At 39.5% G+C, this 19,929-nt stretch overlaps 2 protein-coding genes across 2 annotated transcripts in view; both read left to right on the forward strand.

Annotated features, from left to right (window-relative positions):
* The window catches only part of MOSMO (modulator of smoothened), a 31,202-nt gene extending 19,671 nt beyond the window's left edge, over positions 1–11,531 (forward strand). Inside the window, exons 2-3 of the mRNA XM_064726244.1 lie at positions 793–1,005; positions 7,686–11,531. Of these exons, the coding sequence (XP_064582314.1) occupies positions 793–1,005; positions 7,686–7,870 (398 nt within the window). The 3' untranslated portion in view covers positions 7,871–11,531. The remainder of the gene's footprint in view (positions 1–792; positions 1,006–7,685) is intronic.
* A 332-nt stretch (positions 11,532–11,863) lies between these two features.
* The window catches only part of VWA3A (von Willebrand factor A domain containing 3A), a 30,420-nt gene continuing 22,354 nt past the window's right edge, over positions 11,864–19,929 (forward strand). The window contains exons 1-12 of the mRNA XM_064725745.1: positions 11,864–11,951; positions 12,715–12,797; positions 13,025–13,142; positions 13,764–13,865; positions 13,955–14,034; positions 14,963–15,017; positions 15,751–15,849; positions 16,985–17,091; positions 17,360–17,485; positions 18,582–18,690; positions 19,072–19,137; positions 19,600–19,725. Coding sequence (XP_064581815.1) covers positions 12,733–12,797; positions 13,025–13,142; positions 13,764–13,865; positions 13,955–14,034; positions 14,963–15,017; positions 15,751–15,849; positions 16,985–17,091; positions 17,360–17,485; positions 18,582–18,690; positions 19,072–19,137; positions 19,600–19,725 — 1,053 coding nt within the window. The 5' untranslated portion in view covers positions 11,864–11,951; positions 12,715–12,732. The remainder of the gene's footprint in view (positions 11,952–12,714; positions 12,798–13,024; positions 13,143–13,763; positions 13,866–13,954; positions 14,035–14,962; positions 15,018–15,750; positions 15,850–16,984; positions 17,092–17,359; positions 17,486–18,581; positions 18,691–19,071; positions 19,138–19,599; positions 19,726–19,929) is intronic.

Below are 19,929 nucleotides of genomic sequence, written 5' to 3' on the forward strand. Positions count from 1 at the left end.
AAAGATAATTTCATTATTAAAGCTCACTAAAGGCTTCTTTATGAGTCTCAAAAGCACTGACTTGGATTTAAAAGAAAATTTTTTTAAATTATTATTTAACAGACAATACATCATTTTGGTTAAATTTTATGGTTCCTGTACCAATCTTATCCTTTTCCTAGGATCTTTTTGATAGATCTTTTCTGTAGATATCCCAATTTCTGTGTGTAGTAACTCTTGTTAGCAATCAAAAGGATCGATCAGTCTTGCATGGAGGGACTCTTTTTAATGAGTTACTGTCAAGAAGTGGGGGCTTTGAAATGTTTTTAAAATCATACATAAATCAAATGCAGTTTCTGCTGCAAGAGTGAGAGGTTTAAAGCTGTACTTACAAATGAGGGAAAAAGATATTAGACAATTAAATGCATTTTAGGGAGGCTGCAACTCATTTTGTTAGACTATAAAAGTACTTCATCCTGCACAGATGAGGGAGTGATCCTCTATGCAAGTCAGCTACCACGTTAGCAGATATTGGCAGGCTTTATTAGCAGTGCTTTATCCCTTTGATTAGACCTTGATTGCCACTCAGGAACCAGCTACAGCTTGCAGCCATCTCACTTCAGCTCGTGCAAGCTGAAGGAATGAAGACAGATGTTTATAGCATGCCCCCCATCCTCCGTGTTTGAAAGGCTCACTAAGGTTCATCAAAGAAAGAATCCCTTATTTGGGGCAATTCTGAGCTGTGGTTTGCAATGGAGCGCCCCTCAGAGAGGATTTTGAAAGTTTACTTGCCTCTCTGCTATGTGTTTTCAGGTGCTCTCACAGTTGGCCTTGTGCGACAGTGTCAAACCATCCATGGACGTGACAGGACCTGTATTCCTCCACGGCTGCCTCCCGAGTGGGTCACTACGTTATTTTTCATCATAATGGGAATCATTTCACTAACTGTCACATGTGGTTTGCTGGTGGCTTCCCACTGGCGAAGAGAAGCTACTAAATATGCCCGCTGGATAGCTTTCACTGGAAGTAAGTGACCTCAACTGCACAGTCCTGTATGCAGGATAAACTGGTGGAGTCTGAAATACACCATAGTGTTGGAAAGGAGCAACTGCTTAGGGCTCCTGCTATGCAAAACATTCCTTCTCTTTGAATACCACATCTGAGGGAAAAGTAAGTCTTCAGAAATAAAGGGGTTGGTGTCTTAAGTGACTGTAATTGAGAGGGAATAATGGTGTGAAAGAAAGGAAGGCCTGACCCCTTTACCTTCCTTGGGCAGTACCATTAATTGACCTAAGAAAATGAGCAAGGATAGAGGAGGTCAGTTCTGACTTGTGGTTGTAGCATTTCCTACTTCCCCACTCCCATATATCCAGGACAATCCTAGCAGCTGGCAATCACTGAACTCCCCTGTCTGAGGCAGAGGGGGCAGTTGGTACATCTGAGGTGACCTGTCCTTGCTCAGGTGTCTCGTGAATACCTCGTCCAGGTTTGAGGCTGGTTCAGTTCTGCTTCCTGCTCACAGCAGCTGCTTTATTCAGTGTCTGCATCCTAATTGGCTATGCAGGAGGATTGCCCACTGCAGAGCATCTGCTGTGCTTCACAGCACCAAGACTTTGCTTCCAGAAGTGACCTGCAGCCGTGCTTTAGCCAGAGGGAGGAGTACCAGAGCTTTTCTGCCTCCTTCATTGTGCTCTGCATGAGCACCAGTGTAACTCCTCACAGCTGAGCCTGCTCCAGCAGCCCTGTGTTTGCACACAGGGAAGCATATCCTATGGCTACTTCAGTGCAAAAAAACAGTTATAATGAGCAAGGGGAATAACTTTCAAACTTCCTTTTCTTGGTGTGTGTTACAGGCTTAGCCCAGCTCTGAAATGGTGCCTTTATGGTGGGGATGACAGCATGAAAAAACTCAAAACCTGAGGGCTTTTAAATTGACTTGAATTATGACAAACCACTAAAGGTAGTGTGAACACTAACTAGAAAATGCAAGTTTGTGGTTTACACGGGCATAAACAAGGTTTAATGGAATTGTGACACCTAATGATATCTAATAGGAGTTAGATTTAACCTTATTTTGGGGAAGGGAATAATACTAAAAAGTGCTCAGCTTCAACAAAGGTACTTCACTGAGGTACTTGTACAATCAAAGCCATCTTTCTGACAACGTTGCTACACAGCATATTAAATTAATAGTGCTGCTCCTGCAGACAATGGAGCTATTGAAATGCTGCATCCATTGTGATTGACTTTCATTTATTTTCTGGTGAATGATTAAAATAGCAGACCTGAGTATTACTGAATATTCCATCCCAACTTTTCCAGTACACCTGTTTATCTCTTTCATGTGTATCTAATGTACGTGGTAGGGGGGTTAAAGTCAAAATGCTGTATAAAGTTAAAATGCTTGCAGGGAGCTGGAGTAAAAGCTCTTGGGTAAAGAGGGAGAGTGTGAGTTCTAGATATCAGTGTTTTTCTTTAATATCTGAAATCATCACATCCCTGCAGCTTTAGTTTTCTACAGCTGTGACGATTAGTTCTGCCAAAAGTGGTACCCTAAGGCTTTTTTGTTTTGAGTTTTTTCTCTAGAGATTTCTTCAGGCTTGCAACAGGTTCATTATTAGATGTCTCAGTATAGAAGAACATTTTTATTTCACCACTTGTCTTCTTGGTATGAAATGTTTAATAATGAAACACACTAATTTGTTCTTTTGCAAGTCAGAATTATTCATAATTCTATTAAGATATCATCTCTGTGTTGCTGAAATTATAAAATTCAATGTCTTTGGTATTCATCTCCAATACATACAAGTCTGTGACCTTTGCATTCCTGTTAACAAAGATGATGGGGAATTTTATCTCTGAACTCACTTGTTAGGAAAATTAATTTTGAAAAATAGGAGTGAGTAGAAGGAAGATTTCTAGATTTTTCAAAAAGTCGTTGAGAGTGACTTCTGTGGTTGGATACAACCCAAATTAGCAACCTATTTGTAGGTTAGTATTAGGGACTATGCAGCCATGTGGAATCAGCTTGGAATACCCTGAGCAGATCCTTCCTGTGACGTCCAAGTGCTGTTTAGATGAAAATGTGTAACTCATTAGAAGGGGGTAGGGAAGGCTTCATATTTGTATTCCATCTCATCTGCAAGTGATTTCAAAACTCAGTGGCCTCGTGCAGGCTGCTAGCAGATCATCTTCTCACAGAACTTTGTGAGCACAATGCAGGCCATGCTGTCCTGGGCAGGCAGGGAAGTCTGCTGGGGCTGCCAAGGGAAGCTCTGGGACTGGCAGCTCTGTTCCTTCAAATGCAGGGGGGTCTGGAGCAAATATCTGAAGCAAAGGAATCCTTTTGCTCAGCCTTTTCCTTACAACTCTGAGAGCAGCAGGGAAAGCCTGGTAAGAGGTCCTTTTGTCCAGTTTGTGCTGGAATTTATATATAGTTGTACAACATATTTTTCATTGAATTTTTGCTTGTAATCTTGGGATGACTCAAGGTGTTTTCAAATAAATACCTACAGCTAAATTTTTTCATCTGCATACCTATAAATATGAAGTGTTGCTGAGAGTGGTCTTGTTGATCTTGTTTAGCTAAGAGACATGAAAACAGAAGTTTAACCTGTCAGTTCTCTTTCTTCTGTACACTTCTGAAGGGAGACACCCCAGAGGGTATTTACAAACACAGCATTTGCCCGATTCCCCAGTTGTTGGTGGATTTACTGCACAGAAACTTATCCTTTTTGACAACTGCAAACAGCTTTGTGGAGAGGAGAGCTATTGCTGTCCTCCAGGCCATACTGCATGGGTGTCAAAAGTCTTTACAGGTAAATGTGAAGATTTTCCTTCATTTTTGTAGAGAATTGACTTTCAGGGATCAGTATTCCTACTGATATGATCAGTATTATCACTGTGGGCATCGATACCATCAGAACTATCCCTGGTGTTTCAGTAGTACCACACTCATACAGTGTAATGGAGAGTGGGTTCCTGTTGGTGCTCATCTGTGCCCTGCCCAGGTTTTGTGTGATTCTTCAATGAACAGGGTGTTACAAACCCATAGCTGGGCCTGGTGTGTAGGTAGCAGGCAAAGCTCTGCTCAGCTGTTCCTTTGCTTGTATACCAGAACTGCCTTTTGCCATCCCAGCTTCTCTACCAATCTCATCACTAATTATGCTCTGGGACATAGTGACTCAAGTTGGTAGCCAAAAAGTGAGCTAGCTGGCTTTGGTATTTTTCCACGTCTCTGAAGCTGCTTCTATGTTGCTACCTCTGCTTCAGATTTATGTAAATCTCTGTCCGTTTCAGGGTGTTTGTTTTCTATCTTCCAGTTGATAGGATAGTGGTGGAAGTGTGGAAATCTCAAATGCTGTCATTTTCATAGTCCTTCAGACAAATACTGTCAATTTCCATAAATAGAAAAAATGTCCAGAGCTTATTCCCCATGGAGGGCACATAGCTGATCTCATGTATGTTATTGCAATTTTGGCTATTGCAGGAATTCACAGAGCTCCCTCAAGATCTGTTTACATTGTACGGATTCAGGTCTCTCACCATCTGCTACAACTAGAAAGGGGATGAATTCTGTGTCTGCTACTACTGAATAAGGAGCTTCTCTGAGATGTATCAAGAGAGAAGATGCTAGACAGAAAAATCATATTTCTACCATTTTCCAGCAATTACCATAGAGTCTGGAACTGGTTTGGTTTTTTTCCTGAGGATTTAAAAGTTCATGAGCAATAATGGACTGCTTTTTGGAATGCAAGTGAAAATGGGACAGGATAATCACATCCTTAACTAACAGTAGCTATCCTGTGAATGTCTGTCTCTGGTGTTCCCCAGTGAATAAAGTGCTTTTTCACTTATTAAAGATTTGTACCAGGTGCTGCTTTCTATGTTAGATGTCTCTATAGAGGCAAGCAGATATTACAGTGAGCCTCTGAAGACTAAACCTTTTTTTAAGAACAGATTTCTTTTGAAGTTGTCATTAGATGCTCAAAACAATTTCAAGCTAAAGAATTAGAGGAACTAATTGGGGTTTTTGACAGCCATGATTCAGATGCAGACTGGAAAGCTCTTCTGTGCTTATGTAGGTTGGCTCAAGAAACTCAAATCCATGCTTTTCTCAGATGGACTCAGATGTTTGAGATACAATTAAGAAAAGGAAACATTTTTTAAGGATTAGATTGTGTAATGTGGAATTACATGGACCAATAATCGTGTCGATTAAAACTTTCTTCATTGTTTGATGCTTAACATCTGGTGTCTGGGTCTTTGGTTCTGTTCTAATAGATGGCCTAACGAGGTGGCACTGAGCAGCAGTGTGGCAGCTGTGCAGTTCCAGATGTTTTCTCATTGTCCCCTTTCCCTTCCCCTTTGAAGAGCAACCCGGCGCTGCGGGCACGGGGCGAGCGGGACACGAGCCCCCTCCAGTGGAACATCTGGGTTTTCCCGCTCGGCGCTGGCAGCCAGGAATGGTCCTGGGGCTGCCTGCTCTTGCCTCAAGGTGTTGTGAAAGCTGCTTTGTGTGGTTTGGAAGGCAAGGAGCAGCTGATGTTCTGAGGTGGATCATGGTTTATGAAAGCATCCTTCTTTGTTTATGCCCAGCTCCTGCTTGGACGCTCTGAATTCAGATCTATCATGGCCAGTATCTTCTAGAATATTACTGTTTGTTTCTCAAAGCTGAGACCTGTGCTGTGGAAATCATAAGCACCAAGATATGAAATATGTGGTAAACTGTTCATCTTGGATATACACAGAGTACATTGAAAATGGGTTTAGTGTGGGCACTGTAGCTGGATAAACTGGACCATCTGTATTTAGTGAGGAAGAGCAGTAGTGAGGCTACCTTAAAAAATATTGATGCTGCTCCAGCCAATCATTTCCTCATTTGTAAAGAAACTCATTTGTAAAGAAACTAAACTAGAAACTTTGTTCTGGTGAGGCTGAAGGGGACAGGCAAGCTCCTGATTTTCTTTTAAATACCTTTGGAAACAAAAGCAGCTGCAGCACTTCTTGCAGGGGAGCTGGTGATTAAGGGGATGGTTATTACTGTTGCCAGTGGTTTTTGATGTTGCTTGTTTGACTTTTAAGGGGGCTCAAGTGGGGAACAGCATCCCCAGGGTTTCCTCTGTCTTGCAGTGGTGGAAAAGGGAAAGAGGAGACAATGACAGCACTTGTGTTCCTTACTAACAAACTAAAAGCAGCAGCCTGTGTTAACGAGAAAGCTGAAAAACTCAGCATATGGTGCCCTTTGTTCAGGCAGGAGCATTGGAACTTGGCTTGAGTTTTCTTTTTTGTGTGTGGCCAGGTAATAGGCAGAGTTTGAGGACTAGGAGAGGCTTCAGTGTGAGCTGTGCTTCATGTCAGAAGATGTTGATATGTGGATTTGTGGGGTTGGTGAGACAACAGAGCAGGTTCAGCTCCTCTCTCCCACCAGATCTAATTGGATTTGGTTGAATAATAGGTATTGTGGTGCCATGTTCCACTCACAGTAAATAATGTCTGAAACAAGGCTGAAATACATAGAAGTGAAATAAGAGTAAAGTGCTAATACTTGACTGAACAGGTAGAATCAGATAAAATTTTGTTTTATTCTAATACTGATTTAAAAACCCCAATTTTATATTCTTGCATATACAATCAAACCAATTCAAAAGCTAATCCTTTTTATTGTGAAGAAAATCTTGCCTCTCAGAGGAGCCAGATTTAGAAGTCATTGCCTGGGTTGACAGTAGAGTCCTGCACAGCTACATCCAAACTAAACAGGGTTACTTTTCCAAAGCTGTGCTACAGAAACACTGAAGTTGTCATCTGGGAAACAACACTGGGTGTTCTCTCCTGGATTTGATTAATTGATTGGTATTGAAATGTGCTGTGAGGAATCTTGGTTACTATTGATACTTGAAGGCCTGTGAAATCTGTAATGTAATTCTTTAACAGGAGCTCTGGATTTCTTGTACTTTCACACAGAGTCAGTTGCAAGAACAAAACACTTACATGAGTTTGAAGTGAAATAAAAACCCTCATTGCATGGTCTCTTTGTTCACAGAGATTGAATTTAGTTTTTCACTAAGAAGCTTAAATTAAAGTGAATCAGAAAACTTTAATTTCATTGTATTACAATGAGAAATTCTAAGGATATTTCATTATCTAAGGAAACATTCATATAATGTTAGGAAACTGGTATCTTTTAATCTTAAAAGAAACTGTAATGACAATCTGAATGTTTTCTATTTTTAGCAAAGCTTTTACAGAAAATGAATGTGTGAAGAATGGGAGAGGGCAACTACAGTTGGAAAAAGACAACTGATAATAGAAAAAGTTTCTTCAGTGTTGAATGTTACTTTATCTTGATGGGGCAAAATTACTTTAAAATAACTGGAGAATAAATGACTGAACTTTGAGATGTGATAGAAGTGTATCTACCAATTTTTTTTCTGTAAAGAGAGTTCATGATCTAGTGAGCTGAACTAAACTGAAATTACAGTCAAAACTGGGGACTTTTAGTCTTTCTTGGAAGTAGATGAGGGATGTTCTGAAAGCATCATAAAGCCTACTCAGTCATTGCAAGCAAGTTATCAGCTCAGATAGCTCTGATCTCAGCTCTGCAGTTCAGTCAGGATATTTTACTTGTTTTTCTGAAGCGCTCTGTGAACAGGTAAATATTTTCACTTTAACACAGCAGTGACTGTTTTTTTCTCTTTTCTTTGCAGTGATTCTATTCTGTATGGCAGCCCTAATATTTCCAATAGGATTTTACATCAATGAAGTCGGAGGTCAACCCTATAAATTACCCAATAACACAGTGGTTGGGTCTTCGTATGTACTGTTTGTCTTATCCATTTTCTTTACAATAGTGGGACTTCTATTTGCTGGCAAAGTTTGTTTACCTGGCTGATGAATGTCTGGACTGCAGGACTTTATTTTGGAAAAGAGCAAGACATCAGAATTGCATTCTCAGGAGGATGCCTAAATCAGACTATCAAACACTGACTGAAAAGAGGAATGCTTTGACTCGTTCTCACTATGCACTTTGGATGAAAAAAAGGAGAGCCTTTCCCATAACCAAATACAGACCACGTTGACTAATCTCCTGAGCATACTGCAATGCAGTCAGGTCTGCACTGTGATAGGAACTGGTGAAGAATGCTTTACACTGACAAGCATAACGCCCCACCTTACTGACTGTTCCCGTTTTTAACGTCTCACAATTCGGAAGTCAAAGTATTTATGAACTTTGTGGTGGACCAGAGGGTTGTGGAGGAACTCAAGTGAGGCTGGCCTCGCTGTGTAGGAGATTAGTGTTTTACATCTTCCTTCTGATGAACAAAGCCTTTGGCACCATTGTGGATCAATCTTGCATTACTGCACCAAGAAGCCAATAGATCAAAACTTGTTCTCTCAATGTATGTAACAGCAAAAAGACATACATCCCCTGCTCCCCCATAAGCTCTAGGAAACACTAAGGAACATTGTAGAGGGGGATTTCGTCCTTATATTTATATAAATATATATATAAATATATATATATTTTGCTGATGCAGTATACAGTGTGTGTGTATGTGTGTGTGTGTGTATATACACATATGTATATATATATATATGTATATACACACAAATGATTCCTGGAAAAGAACTCAGAATGCTTTGCTAGCAAAACACTGTGGTGTGCAAAACTAGAACTCAATAGAAAAAAGCCATTTTTCTGAAGGCCACATAGCTGAGAGTCTTCAGTTTACCTCATTCTTTGTAGCAGCCCTTGATTTTAACAGTTTTTTGTAATAGGTACAAACGATCCCATGCCTTTCTAGGTGCAATTTTAAGTTAAGCTAAAATTCTTTTTATGGTAATTTATTTGTATATGAGGGTAGAAGGTGAGATCATGTCATACCTTAAAATCCTAATTTTGGGAAACTGACACTATTTAAATTATTAGCAACTGTTGTACAGAAAAATCTCTTTTTTCTACTTCATTGTTACATTAGCATTCATACATGTTCAAGCACAGCATTTCACCATAGGTAAGCATTCCTTTTAGCACATATAAAATGCAATGTTTAAAGTAATGCAAACACTATCCCACTGCAAAGATGGATGAACTTATTTTCAGCTGAGTACTAATTCATCTTTGCCAAAAAAGTGAGCAATATAATTGTTAAAAATGTATGCCTTGTTTACTAAAGTTGTTATTTTAAATGTAGATTTAATGGCCACCAAAATTTGGAGTAAATATTCCTCACTAACAGTAGTTTTATTTTTCAACACAAGGATAAACCATTGAATCCACAGACATCTTAATTCACTACTAGGTTGGCGTTCCAGGGAAGCTGCCTGCACTATCAGTATTTGTTTTCCTGTTAATACACAGTTTGCCTGAGATTCATTCTCAAAATACAAAAAATTGTCTGTTTTGAGCAGTTCCATTCAACTTGCTAGAGGAACTGCATTAATGACCAGACAGTCATTTGAGGATGAGATTTATGTTAAAATAAAATCAGCAGTTTCCAAAATAATCACTTACCAGGTAAGCTGGAGTGTTTAAAAGCAACACAGTTTGCACAATTATTTTAAACTCTGTGCCATTCAGACCACAGTGGGTCCTTGCCTTTCTCCATTTCTTCCCTCTCCCCCACCCAAGGTATTTTAGTACAAAAATGTAATTTGTTTATGTATATTTTCTTTTGAAATTTTTGACCAAACTTGCCACTGGAATGGTTTCTAAGTAATTCTTTTTTCCAGTCAGTTCATTCACAGGCAGAATGGAGTGTTTATGGATCACTAAATTTTTCCAAAGTGTACTAATCTGTAAATACAGCCAAGCACTTACTTGGAAGTCATGGTTTAATAATTATAATTTGGTTCCTAATTTAAGCCTTCATCTGCATGGGCAGTCTGAGGCTCCTAGTGATAGTGGTGGAGGTAAAAGGCAGGGTTCAGCTGCTTGATATCTTTCAAAATTTTGGTGTTATCACTACTGTGTCCTAAGATAAAGTATTCACTAAAACTTGGATTATAAATTACATTTTCAGAAATGTTACACTTGTAAATAGTTCGAGATTTTTGTGACTGGAACACAGCTGGGGGGTGGGGAGAGTTTCTAAGCTGCTAAAATTTCTTTCCCTTCCCACCCCTCCAACTTACTTCTTTCAGTTATTGTAACATCATGTGGAGTTAGGCTTTGATTAAAGGGATCACAATAATAATTTTTTAAAAACCAAACAAAAACACTTATCTTGGAGCACACCCAGACTGTGGCTGGCTGACTGGAAATGGATCTGATCTGCCAGTGCTATTGCTATGAATTATTAAATGTTAGCAAAGGTTTAGTAAATAGATTTATTAAATATTTGAGCATTTCAAATCCAGAAATAGATGCGGCCAAATGCATTTTAGAAAACCCAAACCAGTAATTGAAGAGACAGCTGTCAACAGTTGCTTTTAATAAGGTCACTAAGTACTATATAGTACAGTATTAATTTATAGCAGAAAATCATATCTTGTAAACTGTATATAAAACACTGTTTTATGGTGCAATCATTTGTCAAACTTATGTCTGTTACTTTTGTTTTAAAGTTGTGTGCATTCTTTTCATACCTAAGAGCATCACTGTAAAATCTGCTGAAGACTATTTATAGGTTTTATTTGCACAAGGTTTTGTTTTGAACTACAGGAAGTTCGTATTGAACATGCCTAAACATCTGTAGACTTTTTCAGTTCATGAAAAGCAAATGTTTCCATATGAATCTTCTCCAAAGGTAATCCCATTTTTGTGTTAAGTGTTTACATAAACTTTTCTGATTCTGCCAGCCATTATTTTTTAACTTTTTGAAGGACAGCTCATTTTATACATCACTAGAGATTTCCATTTATTCTTTTGCTTCTAAATCCTCCCAAAGGTTTGACAACCCATCATAATGTAATTTATGCACACTTTGTCATTTATTTGGCTAACAAAACGTGAGATTGGAAACTGAAAATACCTTCAGAAGGAAAAACTAGGAAATTTGTATAAATGTTATCATTGAGCTCAGCTGAAATAATCACCTGGAAGCTGTTTGGCTGAGACCTGGGGAACGTGTGCTTCGCAGAACACACCAGTCTCACCATTTAACGGGGTTTGTGCGCTGTTGGTGCACCGAGGGCACGGGCAGTGCCACGCTCCGAGCCCGGCCTCTGCCTCAGCCGGGCCCTCCTGCCGTCCCTGTGTTCCCCAGACCTTGTTTAACCACTCCAGAACACACCTGTAGGTTCCTGTTTGCCCCGACACACACACACACACACGGGAAAATGGAAGCTGTCCTTTAAAACCTTTGTGAAGGATGAACATAATGAAGGAAATGGTGTCTGCAGGCGGGCTGTCCTGCCTGGGCTCGAGGCCGGGCCCGCCGCCTGCACCCCCGGCCTTTACTGAGGGTTGTTTTCTATTGGTTAGAGCATTTTTTCAATTAATGATTTCCGAACAAATGTTAATACAAACTGTATAAAATGAACATAATTTTCTTCACTTGTATTTTTGTTATTGAGCAAGTTTATCAAAATAAATTGTCTACTAAAGCGACTGCCTCCGGCTGCACTGACTGGAACCAACCCTGCTCCGCACACAGGTGTCCCCCCACAGGGGTTTGTCCTCTAAGGTGTGTCCCCCCCCCCCCCTCAGGTGTGTGCTCTCTCAGGTGTGTCCCCCCTCAGGTGTATGTCCCCCTCAGGTGTATGTCCCCCTCAGGTGTATGTCCCCCCAGGTGTGTCCCCTCAGGTGTATGTCCCCCTCAGGTGTATGTCCCCCCAGGTGTCTCCCCTCAGGTGCGTCCCCTGACGCCCGGCGGGGCCCCTCGCCTCCCGCCCACCGGCGCCCTCAGGCGGCGGGAAGCGGCGCACCGGGGCCGGCTCCGTCTCCACTAGCAACGCCGTAACAGCGGGCCGGGGCCGGGCCCTTCCGCTCCCGGTGCCGCACGAGGGAAGGGTCGGGGCAGTGCCGGGAGGTGCTGAGGGGTTCGGGGAGTCGCTGTCACGGGCGCGGTGCGGGGAGGGAGAGCGGGGCCCTGGAGAGCCTTTGCCCCGTCACGGGCGCGGTGCCACGGAGGGGAGGGCGGGCACGGGAGAGCCTTTCCCCCGTCAGGTGAGTCTTAGCGGACGGGACCGGGCGGCGCGGGGGCCGAGGGGTCTCTCCCCGGTCGGGTGAGGTGACCCTCGGGCACGGGACACCGCGGGGACCCGCGGCTCCTCCCCCGTGAGGTGAGCGGCGTCTCGGGGAAGGCAGAGGCTGCGCTGACACCCGCTGTGAGCCGCAGGGCCCGGGTAGCCTGGGCCGGGGGGAGGCGGTGGAGCCCAGCCAAGGGAAAACCGGGATTTAATGGTTTTTGCTTGACTCGTACCGCGCCCAAAGCCGAGGGCAGCTCGCCCACCCGCTGCCAGCCCGGCTGGCTCAGCTCCCGCCGCCGCGCTGGGCTTTGCTGTGGTTAATCTCTTTTTCTGGTTGAGCTCTGTAGCCGGTGTCCCAGCAGCTGTGCACGCATATAATTAACTGCATAAAATCCATTAACGAGCAGCTCTGCAGAATAGTTCCTAAATGTGTTTTCTATAAATGGATAATTGTAACTTCTCTTTATTTTTTAGTTTGCTGTTGTCCCACATACAATGTAAATTATAATTTAAGTTGCTGACACTATTAATACATTTCTAATACATTTATTCCTGAGGATTTTAACTTTTTTGCTCTAATGCTTTCTTTTCATTTTTAACAAGGCTAAGTTTATTCACATAATGGATACACACATCAGGAAAATGGCATGGTTGTTGGAAAACGATCAATATTTGGAAAAAATTGGGTGAGGAAACCATTACAAAATCTAGTTGAGACTTCATATGTAGATAGAAAATAAATTATAATTCATGTAAAGTATATACTATATCCCTTCAAAACATCATATATTACCTTAATGCTTAAACAACTGTCAAAGAACAGTTCCTACAGAAAAAAAACTTGAAATTACTTTATGATAATACAGGAATTTTATCGGTAATGAATTGCTCTCATAAAACTATTGTCTCGTAGGTTGACAAAATTCCATCAACAGGGTGATCATCCACCAGGGCAAAATTTTGCTGTGCCTCCTCTAGGACCAGATAATGCATTGCTGGGAACACATGGCAGCAAGACACAAGATGTGCTGGTAGGCAAGTTTTCCTACAAAATGGAGCAGCTGGTACAGTAATGCAGATCCATTATAAATTCACAGTGGGGAATAAATAAACTGATAGACAACTAATATGCTTCCTTACATACATTTGCACATATACACAGACAGTTTGATGGTGTGATCACTCATGTCAAGAAACTGCATGTAGTTTCTCTGCAGAGATTAATCTGACAACGAATTGGGTAAAACAATAAATGAGATCAGCTGTTGATACTGCATTTTTCCTCCAAAAGGCAGAAGCCAAGTTCAAACTCTGCGTCATGTTTGGGAGATGCTTATTTTTATTCCTCTCTGGTAAATCACTGGGGTATTTATTTTAATTCTTTTACTGAGCTCTCCTATTTCTTGTCTGCATTCCTGTCTACTCGAAACCAAGCTCTCTTTTCCCTTCCTGTAGCTCACAGTCTGAGGGTGTTGTGAAAGTTTCTTTTCCTTTGTATCCCACATTCAGAAGAGTATTCCAGTACATAAAATTATGTTCTTGGACATGCACTGCCTAGCAGCAACTCTTCTTAGGACTTAGATTTTTGTCACATTTAAACAGCACATTTAATTTCTCATACTGCATGTAATTTTTTCTCACTTGATCTGTAGAGAGAACAAATGAAGAAAACACAGTCTCAAAAGGTCCAAACAACAGAAGAATGGATAAAAAGCTACAGCTTGGAATCTTTGCAATTAACATTAGAGTATCTGGTAAATGAAGGCAATATTATTTTGTAAGTACACTGCCTTTTCTCTAAGCAATCTTAACTTGTGTGCATCTCTGATGTTAACCATGCTAGTGCTCCAGGAATTCAGGAAATGGTGAAGTGATGGAGTTTACAGAGGAGACTGTTGCTGATTTTGAATCCAGGCTCTCTGAGTAAGTATCCATCTTCTTTACTGTTTTGATGTGTAACTGATTCTGTATCTCCATTACTGTAGACACTGCCTTAAATCTTAATTTGTTGTCTCTGGGCGCCTCAGAGTATCTCAACATTAAATCCTTTCTGCTGAGATTAAGGGATAATTGTATGTCACTGCAGCTGAGTTTGGGTTTTTTGAGGAAGATCTTATCAGCCAGGTGTTGATGTGAAGCAGTTTGCTCATTTTAGGAAGGCAGCCAGTGCCTGGTCAGGTTTCCATATGTAACACTGTGTCGCTGGGGGTTATACTCATGAAACTTGGATTAGCTTCAAGCCATGGATGCAGATGTGACATGGAAATTGAAAGTATTCAAAGTGAATTTTAAATCTATAAAATCAAGAAACTTAAATTATTTCATTTATAGGTTCAATAAGCTGTAAAATAATCTTCACAACTGATAATAAGCTGTAAAATAATCTTCACAACTGATAACAAGGCTGCCATTTCAGCCTACCTCATTGTGTCAGGCTTTATAAAACAGAAGCAGCTTTTCTGTTTTGAGAAAGCAAAATGGATTTGCCCCTTTAAAATGTTGGCTTAAACTTTCTGTTTGCCAACTTGTAGCCACTATGTGCATGGAATTAAAAATCCATTGATTAAAGTAAAACTATTTTAGAGGACAGGAAGCATTTTGTTTTACCTCAGATTATAACTATTTTAATATTAAACTGTTGGAAGTTGTTCTGCTTTAGGGAAGAAGTATTTACATGGTGAGCTCTGCAACCACCAGTTGTATAAGGGCATATTTAACATATTTTAGAACACCTGTCTCTCACAGATTTTGCATCTGTGAGAAAGGGATGTGATGAAGACAGGTGTTGATTGTTACACTGACACCCATGTGAGAGAATGCTGTAGTTAATGTGTGCTCTGCCTTTTGTCAGAGTGATTGAACTCTATCAGCACCGAATTCAGTGGCTGCTGCAGGACTGCAGAAAGGTAACCTGAGCTTTGCAGTATATTTTTAGAATGAAACTCTCTATGTCATTAAAGACTAAATTAACTTTTCAGTACTAGTGAAAAGTGGCTTCCAGAAAGCCTTTGTATTTTCCTTATTTACTACAAGCTACACATCATATGCAGTGATGTTGACAGTGGATTGTTCTTCCTGACCTTCCATTGGCATGCAGTTTTCTGCTTTCTAGATTTACTCTTTTCCTCTCTTTGCAGTCTTAGTCATCAGGTGCTCTCAGCACAATTTAAATGGGAGCAGACAATGCTGAGCTTAACCTCTGCCTGGAGTGGGGCTTCTTGTGCTCATTGTGCCCACCCTGGCACAGCTGCTCCATCGCACTGTGCCTGGCAGTGCCCGTGCTCAGCTGTAACTCCCTCCTGAAGGGAATAGGGAAAGATGCAGCATTCCAAAATCTGGTTTCCACAAAGTTGCTTGATTTAGCCTGAAGGGGACAAAGTTATTTTTTATTTATCCTCTCAAGTAATGAATGAGTTTTCTTGGGAAGAAGGTAACATGATTCCTGGTAAGGATTAACTGGGAGCCAGTAGGACTCTCTTTTTCTCTCCTTCTTTTCCTCCTTGACTTTGTCATCTTTATTCTAAAAAGTTTTAAATTAAAATAAATACCCAATACTTGATTTTAAAATGGTGTTGTACAAAATAAACAGTAAAATTATTAAACTGTAGATAAGCTAATATTTACAGTGACTTCTCGAAGGTGTTCGGTGTCATAAAAGGAACTAAAGTTGGACTTTTGGTTGATGTGTCTCATTTGAGTTATGGACCTAGACTCTTGGATTTTCAGAAGAACCTTTTGGTAAGTAATAGTAAAGCAAATCTTGCCTATTTTAACGTACTAATCAAGCTTTTGTGGAACTAGAAGCCAGGAACCAAATAGAAAACAATCTGCTTAAAATCCTGATGTACAACAGAATAGAAATTTTCTGTTGTAGAAAAGTTTGCTCCAAATGTCTTTGAAAGTGTAGTATTTGTTAATGTCCAAAAGAAATCCAAATCAAATCAAATCCAGTATACTTCAAAATATAATTAAGAAAAGTGTTATTGTTAAAGTTTCTCAATTCTATCAACATTCTGTATGGAATAAACTTGCTTAACAAAAGCAGCTGTAAGAGGTAGAACGAAATTGTACATAGAAATATTTATATTAAATATAGTTTCCTTTAAGTTAACTTTTGTCACAGTAAGGCCCAATTCACAATTTTTGTCAGAACCTTGGTGAATTAATCATTTTCTGTCTTCTCAGAAGAAACTTGTCCTTTGTTGTGGTCTTTGTTTTTAGAAAACTTTTGCAGTAAAGAAGGAATTATATTATATTATATTATATTATATTATATTATATTATATTATATTATATTATATTATATTATATTATATTATATTATATTATATTATATTATATTATATTATATTATATTCCTGGTACAATTCAATTTCCCACATTCAGGAATTATTTACCATCAATTTATATTATTTGTGGTTTTCATTTGTGTGTTTTGAATAAACCTTCTTCAAGAAAACTCCGTTTCCACAGTCTGGTTTACTTAGCTTGAATATCTGAACTATTGTTTTGCCCTATCCATGATTATGAGGTAACCATTTTTTAGAAATTGCATGGTGGGTGACTGTGCATTCTAGATCATTGCTGTTTTATGTGGTCATCAGCTGAAGAGAAAAACTGGTACCAGTAACATAAATGTCTCTGCCTCCTGCCCCATTAACAAATTATTTGGAATGCCATGAGTTTGCAGGTTTTGTCTCTATCCTTACCAAATATTTGAATCTCTATGAGTTTTTCTTGAAAGCTTTTTTTAGTGGTAGCTGAAAATATTGCTGTAACTATTTTTAGGAGATTACTATTTTTATTGTTATACATAATAACCCTGCCAGAAGCAGCATGGATAGTAATGCATTCATAATTTTTTATTTATTAGTGCTTAATAGATGAGCAGCTTTGTTATAAGAAGGAATTGTACTGCCTCTCATTCAGTGCAGACATTTCACCACTGTGGGAGAGTCCAAAAACCATCAATGTCCATGTGTAAGTAAGTTAATTTCTCTGAAAAATCAAGGTGTTTCAGACAAGATCTCCATTTCATTTGAGCAATCTCATGTAGGTAATAGTGTTTTTCATCTTGTGCCTGCACTGATTTTAAGAGGGGAGAAAAGCAATGAATTTGACATGTGATCAATGGTTTCAAGATGGTTTTCACGTATAAAATATCTTAGCTGCTCCTGTGGTTTGTAGTAATCATTGTCATCTGTCTTATTTAGCACCTAAATATTCTTTTTTTTGTTCCCTCTCCCAGGCTGCATGAAGCAAGACAGTGGGTGCAAGAGCTGGAGCCTGGTCGAGGCTGCAATTTGCTGAAAGCCTTGAGGCATGTCCTTCCCATGAGAGACCTGAATTCCCTGGTCCTTATTGTAGGAAGCTGGTAACTTCATTTTCTGTCTTATCAACCACATTTAACCTGGATACAGAATTGGTACAGGAAACTGAACTTGATACAAAAATAAATAGAAAATTCAAGGTCCATGTATTACGTATTTTTATTCCTTTATTTCTTCCCTTTTATTTATGAATCTTTTCCTTTCTGTTATGAAGCTATGTGTTTTCCTTTGAAGATCACTTAGCCCAGTAATCTATTGAGAGCCTGCTAGCTCTAGTTTTACACCAATTAAATGTCATTAAAGATGTCACTGAAAGAGTCCACACCTCTGGGAAGATTAGAGGATCAGATTTTGCTATAGTTCTACTGTTATAATTTGAAAATTGCAATATTGGAGTTGGGCTTACAAGGAGAAGACTACAATAAGGATTCTAGGAGTGTTACCTTACTCCTAGTTTACTAATTGTATTTTATTTTAAATGTGCAAAAAGGGATGGTGTACCCTTGGCAAGATTGATACCTAGAGTAATTTCAGATAACTTATTGAACACACAGTGTTGATTACAAGGTTCCAAGTTTTGCTTAGATCTGCTCTGAACAGAAACCAGAAGTTCATTTGTGAAAAATTCCTTAATTTCTGTCCCTGGCAGAAGTGTAGCTGCAAGGAAAGGTTTTTGGTAGCCATCAGAGCTCAGGAAATGACAGCTGTGGGGGACACTCAGTTCTAAACATAAAGCAAAGTTTGACTTTCTTTGGTGCCTTTGGAAACAGGACATTCCTACGTACCAGAGCTGAAAGGTTTTCTGTCACAGTGGCCAAAGGCACAACTCCTGATCTGTAGCTTTCAGGACTAGCAGGGAATACTTGAGAGCATTTCATTCACAAGCTGTTCTGAATGGAAATAGAATCCTAGTGGGTTTGTTATCATCCAGATTTTCAGGACAGAACCAAGCTCCAGTAATGGCTGAAAGATGGAGAGAAAATCCCTCCAAAAGCATGATAATGCTAAATACCTAAATAATTCCCATGATTTATTATTTCTTTCCCAGTTTTTTTTTCCATATCTTCTTCAGTATGGCCTTTTTTCCCCCCAATTGATTACTGCCATTGTTAATATATTTTTCTTTTCTTTTTTAATCAGCCCTGACCAGTCTTTTGAAATATTATGTGATTATGCTCAGCAGTGTACACTGGGGAGAAAAGTGCAGATTCACACTGTTACATATGATTGCAGCAGCCCTGCTTCCCTTGTAAGTAATTGTGTTAATACTGAACTTCCTGAAATGCATTTTTTCCCCATTCAGTTGGAATGCCTTCTCTCATAAACTTGTGGGGAAGCTAACCTAGAGGTCTTGAATTAGTGTTCTTTTCTCTTCAGAGCATATTTGCACACATGAAAAAAAATTTTTGGAGCATCATCTTGTAACTTGCTTTACTCAGTTTGTTTTTCAGCCATATTAAAATAAGACTGGTAAGCAAGTGATGGAAACATAATTATTTTGGCTTTCTCACTACATGTATCTCAAATATTCTTCTTCTGTCTCTAGTGAGAACTAAATAACAACAAACCACATTATCAAAAGAGACTATCAAATCAAGGTTACTGTTTCTCTTCCTATTTTTATATGTAGGCAGTTCTAAAGAGCCTTGCAGAAGCTGTAGGAGGCCGTTATCATTGCTACTCTTCCCAGGGAGAGGTAGGTGACAGGGAGAGAGGCAAAGCATTTTTCTCTCTTGCTGATGATTCTTCACTTTGAGAAGGTAAAATAATTATCACCTGGGTAGAAGCTGATGGTAAGAATTAGTGCTGAAAGTCTCTGTCATAGAAATGCTGAGGATGTGCTCAATAACCCTGTGGTTAATTCTTTCTGCAACTGAAAACATTCCCTAAAAGTGCAATAAATCCTGCAGTTATTGTTTACTGACTTATGGCTGATTAAAGCAGTGGCTTACTGTAGAGTGATTCAAAGTAATAAAGTAATATCTTGTTTATAAATTATTACTAATTTATATGCAGAGCATTAGATGCATTCACACTCAATTCTGCCATACCAGGCAGTCTTGTATTGATGTTTGCCCAGTAAAGTAAGAAAGCTGCTTTCAGTTGGTGTTTGGACAATAGTTAACTTATTTTTCTCCATTTGTTTTTATAATTGCAGAATTTTGATAGCAGTGATTTTCATCTGCTACTTCAGGAATGCCAGAAGGCCAAGGACCTACTCAACAGCATCAAACAGAGATTTCAAAGAAGAGTTGGTGGCTTGCTTGGTAATAAAAGAGCAGATGTATGTATATTTTTATTTCCAGAGGTACTTTGAATAATTAGGGTTAGAAATTTTAATTGTCCACAATGTGAAAAAAATTGTATGATTGATCAGGTATTTTGTTATGTGAACCTTGAGTATTCTCTATTGCAAATCCGTTGTTAAGAGCAAATTAAGACTAAAATCAGTAAAGAAGACATTTTGCTAAATATTCTCCACAATGCA

The sequence above is a fragment of the Zonotrichia leucophrys genome, chromosome 14 (genome assembly GCF_028769735.1).
Source record: "Zonotrichia leucophrys gambelii isolate GWCS_2022_RI chromosome 14, RI_Zleu_2.0, whole genome shotgun sequence".
NCBI classification, from domain to species: Eukaryota; Metazoa; Chordata; class Aves; order Passeriformes; family Passerellidae; genus Zonotrichia; species Zonotrichia leucophrys.